At 41.3% G+C, this 24,165-nt stretch overlaps 2 protein-coding genes across 2 annotated transcripts in view; one reads left to right on the top strand and one right to left on the bottom strand.

Annotated features, from left to right (window-relative positions):
- Positions 1–10,193: 10,193 nt before the first annotated feature.
- On the bottom strand, positions 10,194–13,349 carry tpbgb (trophoblast glycoprotein b). Its single transcript, XM_021596277.2, has one exon. The coding sequence runs from the start codon at positions 12,787–12,789 to the stop codon at positions 11,653–11,655; it is 1,137 nt and encodes a 378-aa protein (XP_021451952.2). The 5' UTR covers positions 12,790–13,349; the 3' UTR covers positions 10,194–11,652.
- A 4,125-nt stretch (positions 13,350–17,474) lies between these two features.
- The window catches only part of LOC110518895 (inhibitor of Bruton tyrosine kinase), a 36,127-nt gene continuing 29,436 nt past the window's right edge, over positions 17,475–24,165 (top strand). The window contains exons 1-4 of the mRNA XM_021596266.2: positions 17,475–17,653; positions 18,816–19,763; positions 21,347–21,443; positions 22,287–22,411. Of these exons, the coding sequence (XP_021451941.2) occupies positions 19,434–19,763; positions 21,347–21,443; positions 22,287–22,411 (552 nt within the window). The 5' untranslated portion in view covers positions 17,475–17,653; positions 18,816–19,433. The remainder of the gene's footprint in view (positions 17,654–18,815; positions 19,764–21,346; positions 21,444–22,286; positions 22,412–24,165) is intronic.

Genomic DNA, 24,165 nt, shown 5'->3' with positions numbered 1-24,165 from the left:
CTTTTGTTGTCCTCTGCACAAGGTGCACCTGTGTAATGATCATGCTGTTTAATCAGCTTCGTGATATGCCACCCCTGTCAGTTGGATGAATTATCTTGGCAAAGAGAAAATGCTCACTAACAGGGATGTACCAAATTTGTGGACAAAATGTAAGAAAAATAAGCTTTTTGTGCAAATGGGAAATTTCAGGGATCTTTTATTTTAGCTCATGAAACATGGGACCAACACTTTCCATGTTAGGTTTATATTTTTGTTCAGTATAATTAGGGACTCTGACCATCTGATAACTTCAATTTTTCGACACTGGGAGAGAGCACTGGCATGTGAAATGTGGCTTGACAAACATGAGTGTGAGCAGGGCTGTGTGTGTGTGTGTGTTTATATATATATATATATCTTACTGGAAGTACAGTATATGTTCTGTTGAGGAGTGAGTAGACAAGGGGGATTGTATTAGTAGAAAGTGAAGACGAAGAGAGATGGAAATCTGTAGGGAACATATTGGGAAGGAGGATGGCAACAGGAGAGGCAAAAGAAGAAGGAGAATGTCTCACTGTCACTCTCCCTTCACCTAGTGTATCTGTAACAAGGCTTCTAGTCTGTGACAGGAACAACACCAGTCCTGCTTTCTCTGAATGTGAATTGGATTCTGTCAACAGGCTGGTGTTGGTGTGTGGTAATAAAAAACCCAGAGACAGCTTTCTCTTTGTCTGATAGACTCCTGCCTTTCTGGCCTGGCCTCAACAACATAAATCAAGCAGGTGTGATGAGGGACTTGTTGGAGCTGTTTGGAGACCTGTTTTAACAAGCACAAAAGGGGCACTGTCTGTGTGATTGAATCAGAACACTCCCTCTCATCAGTCTCACCTCTCTCCGCCCCCTGCCCCCGTTCAACTCCTCACATTGTCTCCCACGTAATTACACCTGCTCCTCCAAGTATGCCCAGGGGTGCGTAGAATACCCTTATTATAAAAAATAAGCAGAGTGCTGTTCCTCACAGAAAGTCATTGAGTGGTGTGAGTGAGGGCTGAGATGGTCGCTGTGGAAACGTGAGATAGTGTAGTATGGAGTGTGTATTGTGCAGCATACACCTGTATCTCCTCCCGGGACAGAAGGACAGAACACTCCCCAGTTGGGAGGAGAAGGTGGGGCTACTGTACGTGCGCTGGCATTCATTCACTGGTGCCTGCGCTAGGCTCCTCGCCAGTCTCCACATGCGCGCACGCACACACAGGGCTCTCTGCTATTAAAAAGACCCCATCCCAGCTGATTTTGGCGGGGGTTGATTTAGCAGACCCAAAAACCAACAAAGGAACAAGTGAAATCCTTTTCAAATGAGAGGTCAGACTACAATATTTTGGGTAACATAACTGAAATATGTTGACGTAATATTATTCCAATTCTGAGTGCTAACACAGACCAGTCCAGCCACATTAACAAAATACAGTGCCTTCAGAAAGTATTCACACCCCTTGACTTTTTCCAAATTTTGTTGTGTTACAAGGTAGGATTAAAATGGATTTAATTGTAATTTTGTTGTCAACAATCCACACAAAATATCCTGTAACGTCAATTTGGAAGAAAAATTCAAACATTTGTCAAAAAAATATGAAAAGTAAAACACAATTACATTTTGAAGACATGCAGTTGAAGTCGAAAGTTTACATACACCTTAGCCAAATACATTTAAACTCAGTTTCACAATTCCTGACATTTAATCCTAATAAGAATTCCCTGTCTTAGGTCAGTTAGGATCACCACTTTATTTTAAGAATGTGAAATGTCAGAATAATAGTAGAGATTTATTTCAGCTTTTATTTCTTTCATCACATTCCCAGTGGGTCAGAAGTTCACATACACTCAATTAGTATTTGGTAGCATTGCCTTTAAAATTGTTTAACTTGGGTCAAATGTTTCGGGTAGCCTTCCACCAGCTTCCCACAATAAGTTGGGTGAATTTTGGCCCATTCCACCTGACAGAGCTGGTGTAACCGAGTCAGGTTCGTAGGCCTCCTTACTCGCACACACTTTTTCAGTTCTGCTGTTCTGACTGATGTCTTGAGATGTTGCTTCAATATATCCACATAATTTTCCTTCCTCATGAGGCCATCTCTTTTGAGTAGTGCACTAGTCCCTCCTGCAGCAAAGCACCCCCACAACATGACGCTGCCACCCCCGTGCTTCACGGTTGGGATGGTGGGATAGGCTTGCAACTTTTTCCTCCAAACATAACGATAAGTCATCATGGCCAAACAGTTCTATTTTTGTTTCATCAGACCAGAGGACATTTCTCCAAAAAGTACCATCTTTGTCCCCCCCTGTGCAGTTGCAAACCGTAGTCTGGCTTTTTTATGGCGGTTTTGGAGCAGTGGCTTCTTCCTTGCTGAGCGGCCTTTCAGGTTATGTCAATTTTACTGTGGATATAGATACTTTTGTACCCGTTTCCTCCAGCATCTTCACAAGGTCCTTTGCTGTTGTTCTGGGATTGATTTGCACTTTTCACACCAAAGTGCATTCATCTCTAGGAGACAGAACGCGTCTCCTTCCTGAGCGGTATGGCGGCTGCGTGGTCCCATGGCGTTTACACTAGCGCACTATTGTTTGTACAAATGAACGTGGTGCCTTCACACATTTGGAAATTGCTCCCAAGGATGAACCAGACTTGTGGAGGTCTACAATTAATTGTTCCAAATGTGGCTGAGTTCTTTTGATTTTCCCATGATGTCAAGCAAAGAGGCACTGAGTTTGAAGGTAGGTCTTGACATACATCCACAGGTACACCTCCAATTGACTCAAATGATGTCAATTAGCCTCAGAAGCTTCTAAAGCCATTAAATAATTTTCTAGAATTTTACAAGCTGTTTAAAGGCACACTCACCTTAGTGTATGTAAACTTCTGACCCACTGGAATTGTGATACAGTGAATTATAAGTGAAATAATCTGTCTGTAAACAATTGTTGGAAAAATTACTTGTGTCATGCACAAAGTAGATAGTTACTCACATCTTGCCACAGCTCGCATTGATGTGCCATCCTGGATGAGCTGCACTACCTGAGCCACTTGTGTAGGTTGTAGACTCCGTCTCATGCTACCACTAGAGTGAAAGCACCGCCAGCATTCAAAAGTGACCAAAACATCAGCCAGGAAGCATAGGAACTGAGAAGTGGTCTGTGGTCACCACCTGCAGAACCACTCCTTTATTGGGGGTGTCTTGCTAATTGCCTATAATTTCCACCTGTTGTCTATTCCGTTTGTACAACAGCATGTGAAATTGATTGTCAATCAGTGTTGCTTCCTAAGTGGACAGTTTGATTTCACAGAAGTGTGATTGACTTGGAGTTACATTGTGCTGTTTAAGTGTTCCCTTTATTTTTTTGAGCAATGTATATATAGAGCATACAAATATATTTTGCTGCGAAGGGAGATGTTGCTTCTGGTCACATATTCAGGAATGTCAAAAACAATCACAACATTAATTTAAAATGAACCCTACAAATAGCATTGTTTGGTGATTTGGAAAGCCATAGTCAATCAATCACTTATATAATAATAGTTGTCAAGGTTGTCATCTTCAGCTCGAAATTGGTGGATACCATGCGATTACAAAGATAAAAAAATCATGTAAAACATCACAGCATAGTTGAAAAATATGGCACGATGGTGGTCTACGGTGATAGGTGGAATGCAGGGCCTGTCCTTGTCGTTCTGCCGCCCTTGGCGAAACCAAAAAAGTAAGCAAAATGACGTTGAAAAGATGTTAAACAATATACGTATTTTCCAGACGTTGAAGTTTGTATTCAGAACTTAAATTGAACCAATGTGAAAATGTATTTTCCATCTGTTTAAAATATATTTTACAGGATGTTGAAAAGGCGTCTTTTCCGGACGTTGAAAAATACATATTCTCCAGACATTGAAATCAGGTTCATTTTCAGATCTGAATGAAAGTTGTAAATAGGCTACGTATTTTCCGTATGTTGAAAATATGTATTTTGCAGATGTTGATCTTATCTATTTTGTGGATGCTGAAATCAGGCAAATTTGGGGTTCTGAATAAAAGTTGAAAATAAGTCATTTATAGACGTCTACGTTTGGGCCAAAATCACGGCTGATCCAGACGGACCAAAAACCAATGTCTGTGGATGTGGAAATTAAGTCTGGACTGCACCAAAACAAGCTGTTGGGCAGTACTTACTGAGGTGTCACCGACAGCGTTGCCTGAAATGCAATTTTATGAATGCCCATCCATGTTGTAGGCGCACCGTTTGTAAAACAGGCTGTTGCATTGGCTTTATTGGTCCTGATTCATGTTACTAAGCAATGTCTATTTAAGTTCTGAATATCAGCTACCCAACTTTCAAGCAATATTCGTGAGCCTATTTGCAATGTCTTTACACAGCGGGAAATGCAGGGGTATTTTCTTTTTTGCGATCAGCTTGTCAAAAATTGATGGACACAAACTTGAAACCACTGATCATGACAATGGGGTGAAACTCCTGGACAACAGTTGCGATTGTCTGTTCCATATGGTCCATTTGACTTTGATCTGTCCCGTTGTTAGGATATGTTGTTTGTTAACGTGACAGCACATTTCTTTATTTGATTGAGCGCCATTTAGGTTAGGCTATTTGATCACAGAAACCTGCATGATGTAAAAAAAAGCGTGCGTCTCATTGCATTGTCATACATTTTATCTCCAGCCTGTAGGCTTCAGAAAAGGCCACAATCGTTCTACCATATCCTATATCTGCTACATGATTTATGTTAGATTCTTTTTTTGACACAATGTTGGTGGAACGCCGCAGCGATGCGTATCTACAACAGCACCCTGGAGAGGCGCGCTGGGACTGGACAAACAAAATACTTTGCGCCCCTGCCTTTGATGAAGTGGGCACTGCTTGTCACAGAGCGGCATCAACTAAAAATCCCACATGCAACTGGTTAAGAGAAATTGTCATTGTTTTTTTGGCAGGTTGTGTGTTTCTGGAGATGCATCTTGGGTCAGTTTACCGCAGAAAATTCCGCCCTTGTCAATCTACCGCCATAGACGGCGTTCTAATCCTGCCTAATGAGCAGGCCGGACATGGTGGGATGGTCTGAGAGGAGCTGAGGGGTGGGATTAAGGAGCTCATGATCGGTAATGGTATTACTGAAAACACTACATACATTGTATACCAGAGTAACATCTAATGTATGCAGTGGCGACCCGTCATTGTTTTGAGCCCTACTTTTCACATCAGTTTGCAAACAATGTAACAAAAAATGTAACATATCATTGAGTTAATAAAGCTGCATACAAACATGGTATATGTTTTGTTTTCTTGAGTAAGGCATGTGTTTCAGCCTAGCTCGGTGCTTTCTGTGGTGATGGGGGCCAGCCAGCAGAAAATACTGACTTCTAAATAAATCACAGACCGTGTCACCAGCAAAGCACCCCCACGCTTCACGGTGGGAACTACACATGCAGAGATCATCCGTTCACCTACTCTGCATCTCACAAAGACACGGCAGTTTGAACCAAAAATCTCAAATTTGGACTCATCAGACCAAAGGACAGATTTCCCCCGCCCTAATGTCCATTCCTTGCATTTCTTGGCTTAAGCAAGTCTCTTCTTATTATTGATGTCCTTTAGTAGTGGTTTCTTTGCAGAAATTCGACCACGAAGGCCTGATTCACGCAGTCTCCTCTGAACTGTTGATGTTGAGATTTGTCTGTTACTTGAACTCTGTGAAGCATTTATTTGGGCTGCAATCTGAGGTGCAGTTAACTAATGACCTTCCGTTCCTATGGCGGTCCTCATGAGAGCCATTTATCATAGCGCTAGCTGGTTTTTGCGACTGCACTTGAAGAAACTTTCTTGAAATATTCCATATTGAGACTGACCTTCCTGACTTAAAGTATTAATGGACTGTCATTTCTCTTTGTTATTTGTGCTGTTCTTGCCATAATATGGACTTGGTCTTAAACCAAATAGGGCAATCTTCTGTATACCTCCCTACCTTGTCACAACACAACTGATTGGCTCAAACAAATTAAGGAATGAAATTCCACAAATGAACTTAACAAGGCACACCTGTTAATTGAAATGCATTCCAGGTGACTACCTCATGAAGCTGGTTGAGAGAATGCCAAGAGTATGCAAAGCAGTCAAGGCAAAGGGTGCCTACTTTGAAGAATCTCAAATTTAAGCATGAAGGGATTTCATTCATCTGTGACCAAGAAAGTGGTTTTAAATGAATTCTATGAAATGATTTATTATTTAGTTCTAAATCCGTCTGAAAATACCACAGAGATGAAACTAGTATTGTTGCATCTGCCAGATTCTCCCTTTAAATAAACATTTTTAAAAGTAATTTATTCCCCCCCTCAACAAATTAATATTTTTTGGGGGGGCTCTTGCACTATAGGACACGGGACCATACCACGTTCACAGAGCACCTTGTACACCAAAATGTCAGTCAGAACCGGTCAGTCACCCAAATAGGAGAATTGACATCTAAGAGGTTAATGGTACTTGAGCATGAAATAGGTTTTAAATCATTGTTCTGTCATTCACCAATTTAACTGGCATCTGTAGCTTAAACAATAAGTACAATACCAGTCAAATGTTGACACACCTACTCATTACAGGGTTTTATTTTTTACATTGTAAAATGAAAACAAACTATGAAATAACACATGGAATCACATAGTAACCAAAATTGTATTAAGCAAGTCAAAATACATTTTATATATGTAGAAAATAGTAAAAATATAGAAAGTCTGGAATGAGTAGGTGTCCAAACTTTTGACTTAGATATCAAATCACACACACAAATGGCGCTCAAAACGGTGCCCATAAACTGTTCGGGCCTACATAAGCTGTCCCAACACCTTACCACTGCTACACCTGGCTCTTAGTGGCGCCTTGTCTAGCAGCGAAACCGTTCATTCAGCCTCATTTACTGGATTATAAAAAACATATTTAACTTGCTTAAACAAATGTGATTTCTACTGACAATTGAGATGTACAAACTATGCCATAAGGGGATGACAAGCAGATAAGAGGCAATCCGTAATTTCGATTAAAACATGTACGAGTGAGCTAGGACGGACGTAGAGATCCGTATAACCATTTGTTCAGCACTTTTGAAATGTACAGCAACAGAATTCAGAACATGGTTAGTGTTCAACCTGCATACCAAGTCAGAACCGTAGGATAAATAAAAGGGGGCATATAAGCACTTGAGATATCTTTAGATAGTAGAGGCAGCCAGTGACCTCCATGAAACATCACCAGGAAACCAGACAGAAAGATAGTGCTACAAATCACTTCCCATCCCGTTTCAAAGAGGCAGTGCTACAAAACATTTCCCATCCCATTTCAAAAGGGGCACTGAGAAATACTGTCTCCACTAATAAATAAATCAAATATAGATCTCCAGCTGTTCAAAAGCTTGGGGTAAGTTAGAAATGTCATTTTTTTTAAAAGAAAAACTATTTGTCCATTAAAATAACATCAAATTGATCAGAAATAGTGTAGACATTGTTAATGTTGTAAATGACTACTGTAGCTGGAAACAGCTGATTGAATGGAATATGTACATAATGGGCCTCTGTACACCTATCAGCAACCATCACTCCTGTGTTCCAATGACACGTTGTGTTAATGAATCCAAGTTTATCATTTTAAAAAGGCTAATTGATAATTAGAAAACCCTTTTGCAATTACGTTTGCACAGCTAAAAACTGTTGTTCTGATTAAATAAGCAATAAAAACGGCCTTCTTTAGGCTCTTAAGTATTCACTCCTTTTTTTCAATTTTCGCCTAAAAAGACACACCCAAATCTAACTGCCTGAAGCTCGGGCCCTGAAGCAAGGATAAGCATATTCTTGGTACCATTTGAAAAGGAAACACTTACGTTTGTGGACATGTGAAAGGAAGGTAGAAGAATATAAAACAGATCTGGTAAAAAAACAAAAAAAAAAACATTGTTTCATCTTTTTTTGTACAATCATCTTTGAAATGCAAGACAAAGGACATAATGTATTTTCCACCACAGGAGCCATTTAGATTTTGGCCACTAGATGGCAGCAGTGTGTGCAAAGTGCAAAGTTTTAGACTGATCCAGTGAACCATTGCATTTCTGTTAAAAGTGATGCATCAAGCCTGCCCAAATGTGCCTAATTTGTTTATTAATAACTTTTCATGTTCAAAACTGTGCACTCTCAAACACTAGCATGGAATTATTTCACTGTAATAGCTACTGTAAATTGGACAGTTATTTGAACAAGAATTTAAGCTTTCGGCCAATATCAGATTTGTCTATGTCCTGGGAAATTCTCTTGTTACTTACAACCTCATGCTAATTGCATTAGCCTACGTTAGCTTAACTATCCCAAAGAAGTTAGACTAGCTGAGTATCTGGAGCATCAGCATGTGGGTTCGATTACAGGCTCAAAATGGCCAGAAACAAAATACCTTTCTTCTGAAACAGTCTATTTTTGTTCTGAGAAATGATGGCTATTCCATGCGAGAAATTGCCAACAAACTGAAGATCTCATACAACACCGTGTACTACTCCCTTCACAGAACAGCGCAAACGGTCTCTACCCAGAATAGAAAGAGGAGTGGGAGGCACCGGTGCACAACTGAGCAAGAGGACAAATACATTAGTGTGTAGTTTGAGAAACAGACACCTCAAGTCCTCAACTGGCAGCTTCATTAAATAGTACCAGCAAAACACCAGTCTCAACGTCGACAGTGAAGAGGCGACTCCGGGATGCTGGCCTTCTAGGCAGAGTTGCAAAGAAAAAGCAAAATCTCAGACTGGCCAATAAAAAGAAAAGATTAAGATGGGCAAAATAACACAGACAGTGGACAGACGAACTCTGCCTAGAAGGCTAGCATCCCGGAGTCATCTCTTTACTGTTGACGTTGAGACTGGTGTTGTGCAGCTGTGCTAACAATTGCAAAAGGGTTTTCTAATGATCAATTAGCCTTTTAAAGTGATAAACTTGGATTAGCTGACACAACATGCCATTGGAACACAAGAGTGATGGTTTTGCTGATAATGGGCCTCTGTACGTCTATGTAGATATTCCATTTTTTTTTTTTCATTCTTTTTTTTCTCATTCTGCCGTTTCCAGCTACAATAGTCATTTACAACACTAACAATGTCTACACTGTGCTTCTGATCAATTTGATGTTATTTTAAAATGGACAAAAAAAGTGTTTTTCTTTCAAATCATTTCTAAGTGACACCAAACTTTTGAACGGTAGTGTGTGTGTGTGTATCTCTCAACAGTGGTTGGCTGGAAACTAATTAAGATGACAAAACAATGTTTCCTGAAATGGATAGCTAGCCTCTACTCCTGATACCTTATTGGCTTATTTAAAAGGGACAGCAGGGTGGTTAGAGTGTTGGACTAGTAACCGGAAGGTTGCAAGTTCAAACCCCCGAGCTGACAAGGTACAAATCTGTCGTTCTGCCCCTGAACAGGCAGTTAACCCACTGTTCCAAGGCCGTCATTGAAAATAAGAATTTGTTCTTAACTGACGTGCCTGGTAAAAAGGTAAAGGTAAAATAAAAAGCAAACAATGCCTTGGGAAGATTGATTGCAGACATAAGAAATACGTGATAGGCCTACATATTTTAAACTCATCTCCATAAGTCAATCCGGGGTTAAAATGAATCTACTGTGTAATGGTTATAGTGCATTATCCTTGTTGGACCCTGCAAACAGACTGTCTTTATATTGAGAGTGAAGGACAAAGAAACATGGTTAACACCCACACACTGCATTCATTTGGACAATCGCTATGATCACAAACCTGGGAAATAAATAAAAAAATGTTTACACAAGAGCCACTTTAACATTCAAACACATTTCCCGAAAAGCACATACCACCAGTGACTGAATGAGGGATGTCTGGGCATTGTTATGGTAAGAGGATTTGTACAGTAGCTCGGGGCTATGCAAAGGTAGTAGTTAGTTGTGCACAGAGACTTAGTGCGTTTCTGTTTGTGCTCGTTAGCTCACACTACCTCCCGGGTGGTCTTCAATGTGCATGGTGAGGTAATGGCCAGGTGTTTTACTCAAACGTTCACCAACTCCGCAGTTACTTTATAATCCAGATTATGAACACTTGTCCTGTAAAATAATGTTCCACATTTGATATTTACTCGTACATACTTAACGACCAGAAAGAAAAAAAGAAGAGCACAGCATTTAGTTAGCAGGAAAGTAAACAATGCTTGAAAAACAAGATACTTTAAAACGCCACACACCTAAAACACTGCAGATTAAAGCAGATTATGAACTCATTTCCATACCATACTGCCTGTAGAGTGCCCTCCTGGTAACAACCTTGGGTACTGTGCACCTTCATTAGCATTTGTCAGGAAAGACAACCCTCAACTTTCCCCCTTTGGGCTCACAACGTCAGAATGCTTTGAATGGGTGCCAATCCTGTAACTGGTGTAGTTGGACCAAAGAGGATTTGGATAGAAATCCACTGACCATGGGCTACACCTCAAAATATTATTTTGGATGGTTCTGAGGTATGCAATCACTTGACTATCGCGCCAGGGATTTCTATCCGAATCCTAGTAGGGATTTAATTGGACAGGAACATTCAGTCACGTCTCGCTTCCCAAATAGAATGGAAGTTGACTTAACTTTAATTGGAAAGTAATTCAAATCAATTCATCTTCAAGGTCAATTCTGCCACCTTCAGAAGTCCCAGTTAGCCTTCTCACCTCTTCAGAGTAAAAATTGGAAAGTCAACAACGGCTGCTGCCTGTAAATGTCTCATCTGCACGAGCTGACAGAGAACGAGTTAATGTATAAAGGTGACATGTGAAGTCTTGCCTGTGTGGTATGGTCGGTGCTGGCTGTGGCATGATGACCTCTGTCTGCATGCATGTGTTTGAACCTGCAACGAGGGAGTGGGAACTTCTCCATTTCGTGACCGGGAATCTCTCTGGTGCCCAAATACCTGCACATTCCTCAGTCACTGGAGTTTAAAGGACCTCAGCCGAGAAAGGAAAACAGCAATGCAAGACATTTTATTCAGCTGTACATCATGAAAAATGTTGATAATGTCCACCTAACAAGTGCAATACTAGTGAGAGAAATTAGCAAGTGCTTTAATAATTATATTAAAAAGGAATAAATACAACCAAACAAGCATAGCAATACAAAAAAACAAAAAAGTGTTTAAAATATAACCAGCAGAAAGGATATATATATATCCTATGTATATAGCCTAGTTACTACCAGTCAAAATAAGTCTGTTTAGTTGGGAGTTTTACATACCATCCTCTTTTGCTCAAGGAAGGGAAAATGTTATATTACATAGAGCCCTCTCACAAACCCCATCTGAGTCATGATTCTCAGTCCATGGATCGTTGATCTACATGAAAAGGTGAAAAAACAAATAGACACTGCATTGCAGGGGCCAAGGGCATGCGTGGTGGCAGATTGTGGGTCGTCATGACTGAGGATACTAAGAGTCATGACTGGTGTAGAAGTCTGGACAGTACTATGGGGGGGGGGGTTGCAGGCCGGAGCCCCCCGGAACTACAGAGATACTCATGCATATCCTGCTCTTGACAAGTCATAATGCCTCAGTCACTGTGGGGCCCTGGCTCACATAGCGGTCCTCTTAAATGTCGGAGTTGAGACTGAGGTTGGCCAACCTGGGGTCCGAGCTGATCTCATACCTGTAATGGTAGCCCTCCATGTGGTCCCTGCACGCGTCCCGAATATTATATATCCAACGCTTTATCCCCTTCCTGTTGAGGTAGAGGACCAGCAGAAATATCACTCCGATCAAGGCCAGCACCATGCCCAGGAAGACATACGAGGTCTCCAGCACACTTTTCATTTCACCTGAAAAGGTACACTCCAACTCCAAGTCCTCTATCTGGAGCAACGGTAACTGCCGCAGAACCTCAGGGTCAGAACAGGTCATATTCTGCTTGTCTGTGACCTGCTCGGAGCTCCTCAGCCAGGCCACAAGGTCCTCAATATTGCAGTCACAGAGCCAAGGGTTCCCTGCCAGATGCACCTGAAGCCCAGGCTTGAGGCTGAAGTCCATCAGTGTAGTGTTGGGTAGTTGCCTCAGGGTATTGTCCCTCAAGTCTAGCTCACGGAGCGGAGGAACACTCAGCGTCCCGTTCCGGATGAAAATGAGGGAGTTGTTTTGTAGGTTGAGGATGGTGAGGTTGGGGAGGTGGGAGAACATGCCCTCAGGGAGGACAACCAGGTCATTGTTAGACAGGTCTAAGCGGGTAAGTTGAAGGGCTCCGCCACTCCGTAGCAGGCTGAAGAGCTCATCCATGAAAGAATGGTTGTAAAAAGCCCTGCTGAGGTTCAGATCCAGCAGTTTGTTGTAATCAGGGAAGGCTTGAGCACTAAAATTCAGAATCCTGTTGTTACTCAAGTCTAGCAGTCTGAGATTTGGCAAGTTGTTTAATACATTGTGGCCCACCAGCTCCACCTGGTTTCCCGTGAGATACAAGTCTGTTAACTGCTCAAGAGGCACAGGGAAAGACCCAGCTGTGAGATGAGAAATGTTGTTCCCAGTAATAAACAGGGTTTTAGTGTTTGCTGGCAATGGTTGCGGAACCATGAATAAGCCCTGGTTCACACATTTTACCGTGGATGTGAAACAGACGCATTTGTCAGGACAGGCTGAATCTGAAACAAGGATGGCAAAGAAAAACCACAAACGAAGCAGAGTCGTATTTTCCCGGGATTCTTCAAGTTTACAACATAACAATGAGCTCACAAAACGCATTTTTTCACCTGTGGTTCCAATGAATCTGATAGATGAAACGAAGCACAGTGCTTATTACAGTGCACAAATGTTTTTTTTTTCCCGAGTCAATCCACGTTCAAGTTCCTGTCCTCCACGTGGAAAAGGCTACTTTTCAACCTTTTTCCGGGAAATAGCTCTACTTCCGATTGAAACTGGGAGGCAGCGGTTACATTCATTAGCTAAACAGCATCCTCGCAATACATTTACACGCAGAGAAAAGTTTCGGTTGCCAATCAAGTCTCTCACCATGATCCTCGTGTTAGTGGGGGCTTTCAAATCCGCTTGCAGTTCGTTTGATCGCACCGTTCTCCCTCAAATATATTCGAGTCAACCTTTGAAGTGAAGTGCGTAAACAGCCATTAGATTTCGAGGAGATTTCCCAATAACGCCCAGAACACACGATACAACAAAAGCATCTGTGCACACACTTGGTCCAACACTGCTTCCCTCGAATCAACTGAATACACTCTTCTCCAAGTGGAGTATGAGAAAATTAGTCCGCGGCGGCACAAACCACTGCGAGGGCTATACCATGTTAAATTACAACGGGTGAGCAAGGAAACTTCAGTAAACGGATGTTGTAGTCCAACAAATGAAACATTAGTTATATATCCTTGTTATTGCTCACATTTCTTGTTTCCTTTATTTATTTAAATGCATACACAATCACAATATGCGCAGTTTCTATTGGGCATTTCACTGTGGTCAAGGAAATGACATGGGTGTGCGCCAAAATAAACCACAGCTTCATAGCTGAAGTAGCCTGGTCTAATCTAATGACAGGTATTCGATCCAAAATCAAATGCATCATCAACTGTACTCAATTATTAGGAAACTGTAAACAAGTATTGCATATGATTTAATATCGTAAATTACATCTCAGATACATTGTAGATATCAGGGCCACTCAGCCAATGTGCTGGAGAGCTAAGGGAATGCAATTTTAAACCTCAGAACACAAGAACCCATTAGTCTCAGACTTTATGTTTCGATTGAAAGATTATTGTCAAATGAAAATCCATCACTTGTTGTGTAATGCACTTCCTCACTTAGGCTATTATGTGCTTTTAGAGGGGAATGACAATCGAAAGCTAATGTGGGTGGTTTAATGTACTATATAGCCTACTGGGCTGCAATTTTTTTTAATAGCCAGCAGTAACATGTACGCATAGCCATGGGAAATAGGGGTGCTGATGGTGCTGCAGATAAATAAACAAAAAATATATAATAATTTATAAAATATTACTATATTTTTTGTCCCACAAAATGAGTGTACTAGATCCCCCTCACCCGACAGCACGGCCATACAGTACATGTGTTAATTTAGACAGTTATCATTAATTTAGATTAGTTAACAGCCGATATATAATCCTAATTGATTGAAGAGGAGCACATAGTCCCCTGGGTCCAGGGCATAACACTGATGAAGTTCTGGGTTGGAGAGAAACCAAGCACTGCTGTTAGTGTGAAGAAGCCTGCGTGTGTGTGTGTTTGAGAGAGACAGTACATAGGTTTACACAGTCAATTTCATGTTCTTATACATGTAGTTACATGTACGTCATTTAGCAGACGCTCTTATCCAAAGCGACTTACTGTAGCAATTAGGGCTAAGTGCCTTGATCAAGGGCACATCAACAGATTTTTCACCTAGTCAGCTAAAGGATTCAAACCAGTGACCTCTTGGTTACTGGCCCAACGCTCTTAACCGTTAGGCTACCTGCACTGTAATTACTCTTGTAACAACATTCTATTAAAATGTTAATTGATAATCATCTATTAACATAATTTTTAGTGATCCACTGTAATGTTTTTGTAATTACATAAGAGAAACGTATCCCCTTTTAAGATAGCTAAACTGCTGGTCACCAGGATCTTCCGGTTCCATGTCCGAACTTAATCTGGTCCAAATAAAGGAGAGCAGCATGAAAATAGTTTTTTTCCAAAACGGTTCAATATCCACCAATTTTTCCACATTTGTGTTTTTTCATCAGAAATAAATGCTTATGTGTACCTTTATGTGTGTGACAAATTTGACTGATTTTTAATTCATAGATTTTAGATGTGTATTAAAATGTTGTTGTTTTTTGTTGCAAAATGCTATATATATCCCATTGTTTAACTGGAATAGAATGTTTTTATCCTGTATATTTAATATGTAAATTCTATCCATAATAAATGTAGCCTCATGCTATAGCGTTTAGTTGGCCTCGTCCCAAGTAGCACCCTATTCGCTGTATTGTACACTACATGTGACCAGAGCCCAGATCTCATATGACTGTTAAATATAGGCAATTTTTTTCTGGGAAGGATTTCCACTAGATGTTGGAACATTGCTGCAGGGACTTCCTTCCGTTCAGCCACAAGAGCATTAGTGAGGTCGGGCACGGAAGTTGGGCGATTTGGCCTGGCTCGCAGTCGACATTCCAATTCATCCCAAAGGTGTTTGATGGGGTTGAGGTCAGTGCTCTGTGCAGGCCAGTCAAGTTATTCCACACCAATCTCGACTGACCATTTCTGTATGGACCTCGCTTTGTGCACGGGGGCATTGTCATGCTAAAACTGGAAAGGGCCTTTCGCAAACTGTTGCCACAAAGATAGAAGACACAGAATCGTCTAGAATATAATTTTATGCTGTAGCATTTAGATTTCCCTTCACTCAAATTAAGGGGCATAGCCCGAACCTTGAAAAACACCCCCAGACCATTATTCCTCCTCCACCAAACATTCGGGCATTCTCTTAGCATCAGCCAAACCCAGATTCGTCCGTCGGACTGCCAGGTGGTAAAGCGTGATTTATCACCCCAGAGAACGCATTTCCACTGCTCCAGAGTCCACGTGGGGCATTGCACATGGTGATGTTAGGCTTGTGTGTGGATGCTCGGCCATGTAAACCCATTTCATGAATCTCTTGACGAACAGTTCTTGTGCTGACATTGCTTTCAGAAGCAGTTTGGAAATCGGTAGTGAGTGTCACGACTGAGGAAAGATTATTTTTTACATGCTTTATGCTTCAGTACTTGTCGGTCCCGTTCTGTGAGCTTGTGTGTCCTACCACTTCGCGGCTGAACCTTTGTTGCTCCTAGAAGTTTCCACTTCACAATAACAGGACTTACAGTTAACCAGGGCAGTCTAGCAGGGCAGAAACTTGAGGAACTGACTTGTTGGAAAGCTGGAATCCTATGGCGGTGCCACATTCAAAGTCACTAATCTCTTCAGTAAAGCCATTCCACTGCTAATGTTTGTCTATAGAGATTGCATGGCTGTGTGCTCAATTTTATACACCTGTCAGCAACGAGTATGGCTGAAATAGCCAAATTCATTCATTTGAAAGGTTGTCCACATACTTTTGGACATGTATTGTATCTCATTTTGCAACAAAATGTGATTGTTTGTCTCTATGAAATAAAATCATCTAGTGATAGATTTAAAACAAATACATGTCTGTCCTTAAAAAACAACAACATTTATTTAACCAGACAAGTCAGTTAAGAACAAATTATTATTTACAATGACGGCCTACCAGGGAACAGTGGGTTAACTGCCTTGTTCAGGGACAGAACGACACATTTTTATCACGTCAGCTCAGGGATTCGATCCAGCAACCTTTTGGTCATTGGCCCAGCACTCTAACCACTAAGCTACTTGCTGCCCCATTTAGCAATCCCATAACATGATAAGATTCTGAAAAAACACACCAATCTCCTTCCTACATTCTTTAAACTTAAAAAGCCTATTTACCAACATTTCTGAAAATTGATATATAGCGTTTTGCATTGAAACTATTCTTAACTACACAGGCATAGGCACTGAAGAATAACCTAATGTGAAGTTTTACCAAAGTATTGTACCAAAGTCTTTCTGGCTGCACTCTTTCCTCATTAGTGGTGGTTTCTGAGGACTGGCCTCCTGATCTTAGTCAGTAGCAGAACTGTTCTCCTGGGATTATGCAGGATAATGCTGCTATTGTAGCAAAAAAAGAGAAGGAAATATTCATCCATATATAATCATGTGTCAAGCCCTGGTGGGAACCAAATTTATAACCCTAGCTCTACCCTTGACCCCTTACATATTCTTAACTGGAGCCCACATGACCATCAATTGAAACTAAGAGATGTGGAGGAGAAATAATTTTTCCTTTTCAGTAACCTTCATGCATTTATTAATTAAAGTCATTATTTATTATTTTCAAGTTGAAAACCAGTGGCCCAAGGGTAGGCAAACCTGGACCTACTCTGCCCCCCCCAATCAATACATTAATGTAACTAGTCTACTCCCAGCTCTTAACTCAGAATATGTGTCACTTTTCATTTATTTAAAGACAGCCAATTTCTCCAAAGCAGTGACGTTAATCAATCGAGTGGAATGATTTTGACGGTGTGCCAATCATCTGTGACAGGGGGCGCTATCAAGGACCTACATGTGTGTCTAGAAGATATACGCTCTCCCGTGACTGCTGCACATATCGGTGTTAATATTTTTAATGCAGTCATTCAGTACATGTGCCGAGTTTACCATTTAAAGTGCTTAATCAACTCGACATTGGCAAATGCAACCAGACCTCTGAGGTCTCGATCAGACTTTCGTATGGTAATTTCACTATGACGCAATGACACTGTCCAATTGAAAACGGGATTGCAAGATCTCTCAACCAATCGGAAATCTCCGTGTTACCCAGCCACCCTCCTTTTTTGGATCCTTACATAACTGCGGAGTAGGTTTGTTCTGGCCAAATATCCAGGTTTAATAAGAGCTTTTAGCGATGTATATTTTTGAAAAGATGACACAGTCGGTGTGTACCTTTGGAGCAAGCTTCATCACCACTTTCTTCTTCATCTAGCGGCAGGTGAGAAAGCGAAATGTGATCGTGGCAATCTATTTTCACTGCAACTCGCTAGCATTGGTAATTTAACTGAGTTTAGCGATGATGTGTCAGTAGCATCATTCAGATCTCGATGGTCACATCAGGGTAACAAGCCAACAATACGCATATAACAAGTTTTAATTTAGTTTAAAGTATTTGAGATTGTCCAATATGTTAATGGTTTGTAGCTAATTTACAGTTAGCCAAGTTCAAATGCTCGCTAGCTGTCAATGTAGTAGGTAACTAGCCAGGATTTAGAGAATGAACGCTTCATTCGCTTGTAGGAAACTGTTAAATCATGGTGTACATGCATATAACTAGTTGTAATACCACTGGATTACATTGTAGCTAGCTGCCCAGTGAGTAAAAAAATTGTAGGCCTAATGTCTGGTGCTAGTCTCCTAAGAGGCTTAACGTCAGCTAACTAGTTAATAACATAGTTGTACTAAGTAGCAAGTATGCTAGATGGAAGCAGCAACGACTGGATCCGCTACTTACTTCGCTACGTAGCTAATCAACATATGTTAGCTATGTTAACTACACCGTGGACATCTAATGCACACCATACAGCTGACAAGTATTTGGCAGACCAATGCATCTTTATTTAAATACCCTTTTTATTATATCTAAAAACATGTTTTTCACTTTCACAACTCCAAGCTGTGCATGTTGTGAAAACAGTCAGTTTCAAACTGTTGTATGTTACTATTTTGATTCCCTTAATTGTTTTTTTTCGTGTTAATAAAACTTTTGTGCATTATTTTTGGCCTGGAGTCAATAGACATAGCTTAGCTGGACTACTATTATAGGTATAGTAGGGTCAAGTCAATTGATCCTTGCTGGCTGTCCCTGCCTATCTGGGGTGCTGAACTGCACTCTGACCTCTGTTGACCTTTCAACATAGATTAAACGGTTAAAACCTAGCAAGCCATATAGCATAGTACAGTTAAAGAGCAAGATGGGTACGTTGGATTTTCCAGAGCATGCATTTGTTCTTGGCACTTTGAATAGGCCTGTTCTGTGGCATTGTGGACAGACATTTAGTACATGCCAGGTTTATGTTGTGAATCCAGTTGTTTTCTCTACCTTGCATGTGCTTCCAGTGTTTTACAACTAATGACTTTGTCCACCCTTTATTCCCCAGGTTCCCAATACAATTATGGAGTTTTGAGAAGGGTTTTGTGTGTTTTTGGGGGGGAAAGGGGGTCTTTCCCCTCAATTTTGATGGACTATTTGAAGGGACTTTCTGGAGGGTTATTGAACCTGCCTTTTGTAAAATATTGTGTATATATTTTTTGAAGTTGGAAAAGGAGAGAATATTTTTTTGTAATATATTTATAGTATATTTGTATTTTATTTTATATAAGTGTAGAATTTATATATACGTTTATTGAATTCCTGATGCCATTGTATGTTTCTAACACATTTGGTTGTGTTGAGCTTTTGGGTCTACATGGTGGACTAAGATGACCTAAAACAAGGCCATGGGGTTGCTAGGGTGCGGTGGAATCTCAACACAAGCACAATTCTAGCACCCCATAACAATATCCCACCCTTTTCTATTTTCTTCAGAGAGCAGCTACTTACAAAACATTATAATTTCAAAGTCACATTGACTTGACCTAAAGCATTCTCTTAGGGTTTGTTGCTGTGTTCAGTGTTTGTTTTAGAGTTGGTAGTGGGGGGAGCAGGGTCTCTGTGACTGGGTAAGCTTGCTGCTTTAGAGCAGGGAGTTTACTGCAAAGTTTAGAAGTCTCTCAGGATGAGCGTGGTGATGGCAAACCCGGACTGCACACCAAAATGCCGCTCCGTGCGGCATGCAGATGAAGTGGTGGCGGCGCTGACGCGGGGTTCAGAGGGGAGCCTGCGGGCCTTCCTCAACGCCCACTGCCACAACGCGGCCACACTGAGGGACGCCTTCGGTCGCACGGCCCTGCACCTGGCCGCCTCACTGGGCAAGAGGGCCCTGCTGGAGTGGATGCTGGAGAGCAAGAGCCCTGACCTCATGGTGAAGGACAAGGAGTCTGGCTGGACCGCCCTGCACCGCAGTGCCTTCTACGGACACATTCACTGCCTCATGTCACTCATTAAGGTGAGTCTTCCTCTGATTCAGAACTAATGTTTAGATGACTGGGCCTCTTTTGGCCTCTACGTACAGTGGCAAGAAAAAGTATGTGAACCCTTTTTGTATTTCCTGGAATTCTGAAAAAGTATGTGAAACCTTGGATTTTATAACTGGTTGACCCTCCTTTGCCAGCAATAACCTCAACCAAATGTTTTCTGTAGTTGCGGATCAGACCTGCACAACGGTCAGGAGGAATTTTGGACATTTCCTCTTAACAAAACCGTTTCAGTTCAGAAATGTTCTTGGGATGTCTGGTGTGAACCGCTCTCTTGAGGCCATGCCACAGCATCTCAATCAGGTTGAGGTCAGTATTTTGTTGTTTGTTTTGTGTCGTTGTCCTGTTGTATCACCCAATTCTATTGAGCTTCAATTGGCAGACAGATGGCCCTGCAAAATGTCTTGATAAACTTGGGAATTCATTTTTCTGTTGACGATAGCAAGCTGTCCAGGCCCTGAGGCAGCAAAGCAGTCCCAAACCATGATGCTCCCTCCACCGTACTTTAGTAACTTTACAGTTGGGGAATGGTTCTGGTATTGGTGTGCTGTGCTCTTTTTTTTTTTTTTTTTTTCTTCTTCCCACACAATGCTGTGTGTTCCTTCCAAACAACTCAACTTTAGTTTCATCTGGCCATAAAATATTTTGCCAGTAGCGCTGTGGAACATCCAGGTACTTTTTTGCAAACGTCGGATGTGCAGCAATGTTTTTTTTGGACAGCAGTGGCTTCTTCCATGGTGTCCTCCCATGAACACCATTCTTGTTTAGTGTTTTGCATATTGTGGACTCATCAACAGAGATGGTATTATGTTCCAGAGACTTCTGTAAGTCTTTTGCTGAAACAAGGATTCTTCTTAACCTCATTGAGCATTCTGTGTTGTGCTCTTGCAGTCATCTTTGCAGGACGGCCACTCCTAATTAGAGTAGCAACAGTGCTGAACTTTCTCCATTTATAGACTATTTTTCTAACCGTGGACTGATGAACATCAAGGCTTTGAGATACTTTTGTAACCCTTTACAGCTTTATGCAAGTCAATAATTCTTAGGTCTTCTGAGATCTCTTTTGTTCGAGGCATGGTTCACATCAGGCAATGCCTCTTGTAAATCGCAAACTCAAATGTTGTCTGTTTTTTTACAGGGCAGGGCAGCTCTAACCAACATCTCTAATCTCGTCTCATTGATTGTGCTCCAGGTTAGCTGACTCGTGACTCCAATTAGCTTTTGGAGAAGTCATTCGCCTAGGATTTCACATACTCTTTCCAACCTGTTTAAATGTTTAAATTATGTTTTCAATATAGACAAGGCATACAATAATGTGTGTTATTAGTTTTAGCACATTGTGTTTGCATATTGTTGTGACTTAGATGAAAATCGGATCAAATTTTAGTACCAATTTATGCAGAAATCCAGGTAATTCCAAAGGGTTCACATACTTTTTCTTGCCACTTTAAATGATTGCTACTCTATTCTTAACCGCTACATCACTTACAGCTAGATGTAGTTATAGGGAAATAGTATACTGGCCCTAGTCTAGAATGGTGCTTCTGTGTTGCAGCATGGTGGCATTCTCTCCACCCAGGATAAGGAGGGCCTCTCTGTCCTGGACTTAACCATGAAGGACAGGCCAGCACATGTGGTGTTTACGAAGACTGGTGAGGATCGCTTATCGTTTCATATCCATCTCTCATTTAGACAATGCATGACTAAAAAGTGAAAAGGCAGATGTTTCTTTAAAGCACTTAGTAAAGACGGCTGTCAATCGTTGTCGTTTACCTGTAGAAAATAGTGTTGGAACTCTTGGCTAGGGGTGCACAATATATCGGTGAACATATCGGAATCGGACGATATTAGCTAAAAATGCCAACATCGGTATCGGCCGACGCTAGCTAACTATAGCTACTGAAACAGATTGTCGTTATGTGACGTGTATCTTTTTTGATACGCAAAGACCCAAACGACGTTCTGTAGAAATCCTGGTGGAGAATGAAACGACTGAATAAATGAACAACAAAATGGCACAGCAAGTAAGTGAAAGAAATAGGTTTTGATTATGTTTTACTGGTAATGGGGACATCCGTAAATGCCAACAAATACACTTTTTGGTCAGTGTGGTGTGTGTAACCTTTATTTAACTATGCAAGTCAGTTAAGAACAAATTCTGATTTACAATGACGGCCTGGACAACGCTGGGCTAATTTTGCGCAACCCGATGGGACTCCCAATCACGGCCAGATGTGATACAGCCTGGATTTGAACCAGGGACTGTAGTGAAGCTTCTTGCACTGAGATACAGTGCCTTAGACCGCTGCTTCCGTGTGTGTGTGTTAACTATTTAACTGTACTAGAATGCTTAAGGCCGCTAAAATTTTAAATATCGGTATCGGGTTTTGTTGGCAAGGAAAATATCGGTATTGGCCAAAAAATGTGATATTGGTGCATCACTAGACTTGGCTGTGACAAACATTGTTTTGTAACTTTTGTTTTCTCTCTCTCAGACCCCACTGAGGTTTATACCTGGGGGAACAACACCAATTTCAGTCTGGGGCACGGGAACCAGGAGAGCAGGCATCACCCGGAGATTGTGGATCTGTTTGCCCGTACCAGGGTTTACGTCAAACAGGTAAACAAACGGACTACTATAGAGATCCAATAACTGTTCTCTTTAATTATTTTCAGTCTACGCTCTGTTCCTTTCCTCTTAAAGGGGAGGTGTTCTGCCTCTGTTTGCCACCAGCTATTAGATAGTCACATGAGTCATGATAGGGCTTCCCCACCTTTAACATCCTAGTCTCCTGGGGCCTCCTCCCTCCACACAGACTTGGCCTCAATATATGGCTCACCAGGGGGATCCATCACAACAATGCTTATGTAAACACGGTTGTCCCGTTTGGGTCTCCTGGATAACAGCCCCCCTCCTGGGATATTCCCTCACTACAGGCTGTTCTCCTGGGAACAACGGGCATGGGTAGGAACTAGGAAACAAAGGTGTTCGTATAAGTTGGCATTGTTCTTATTGGGTGGTTGTGTACGGTATAAGGGGTAAAATCACAGCAATGGTAACTGGCTATTATGTAGCTCTCTTGTAACGAAGCTAAAATCACATCAGGAGACCACTTTTGAAGTCTGTCTTATGTGTAGTTACCTTTTAATTCAAGTGCACATGCACCTAGCACTGTTTTAGTTTGCAGTGTTTTTCTGTAGCACACGTGATGGAGTTGGCAAAACAAATGCCCACTGGATTGACGCAAATAATCATGAAATCATTCTACCAGGTAGGCATAGGCTACTTTTAACTTAACATATAGTTGAGTATGTTTTGGGGAAAGCCTTTACATCTACCAGAAGACAGTTATCACTAGCATCGCTATATATATATATATATTTTTACTGTCCCTTTTTTTTGTTGCTGTGGTGGCAACAGTTTAGAGGCAATGCGCCGCTGCTGAATGAATACCGGGGAAACACTGACTGACATCATTGTCCTCCTATCACTATGGATTTGGGGGTTTTAGAAATTGAAATATAAATTCTAAGCTCCTTTTTAGTGAGAGGGTGAATGACAGAGGAGTAGGACAGGTGCACTGGGCTTGGGTTCTGTGTCTGGCTTTGTCTAGCCCAGCTCTGCATGGTTAAACCCACGTTGGCCTTATGTGCGGTCCCCTCTACAGTGTCCCTAATGGCCATGTGGAGGCCCTTAGTGTGATTAAGGCTATTGGCACCATACAACACCTGTGTTACTGCCCAGTCTCTCTTTCTTTAGTACAGAGCAGGGTTCCCCAACTTGTGGCCCATTGTCTCATTTGGCCCCCAAGTTTTTGGAGAAAAATATATTTTCATTGTTGGGCATAAGACTGTAAAAAAAGCAGGAAATCAGCTCCAAGTGATTTTAATAAATCTGTTCCAAGTATTCCTGTGCATAATAGAGAGATGTGATCGTATACAAATGTAAACAAGGTTTGAAATGATTGTTTTAGTCAAACATTATCTGTTTGGGCTTCTTGCGGTCAATTTGCGGTCTACATATTATTTTGAATTAGCTTCCGGCCCCTGAACATCTGCTCAAAAACATATCGGGCCGCGGCTGAATCTAGTTGACGATCCCCAGTGTTCTAATTATCAGCGTAAGAACACTATGAAAGCTACAGTGCCTTGTGAAAGTATTTGGCCCCCTTGAACTTTGTGACCTTTTGCCACATTTCAGGCTTCAAACATAAAGATATAAAACTGTATTTTTTTGTGAAGAATCAACAACAAGTGGGACACAATCATGAAGTGGAACGACGTTTATTGGATATTTCAAACTTTTTTAACAAATCAAAAACTGAAAAATTGGGCGTGCAAAATTATTCAGCCCCCTTAAGTTAATACTTTGTA

The sequence above is a fragment of the Oncorhynchus mykiss genome, chromosome 3, assembly GCF_013265735.2.
Source record: "Oncorhynchus mykiss isolate Arlee chromosome 3, USDA_OmykA_1.1, whole genome shotgun sequence".
In the NCBI taxonomy this organism is placed as follows: Eukaryota; Metazoa; Chordata; class Actinopteri; order Salmoniformes; family Salmonidae; genus Oncorhynchus; species Oncorhynchus mykiss.
The sequence above is the reverse complement of the archived record's forward strand: the minus strand, read 5'-3'. Positions and strand labels throughout refer to the sequence as shown.

Excerpts from the sequence above, each read along its gene's own strand:
- tpbgb (XM_021596277.2), bottom strand. The coding sequence starts at position 12,789 with ATGCGTTTTGTGAGCTCATTGTTATGTTGTAAACTTGAAGAATCCCGG.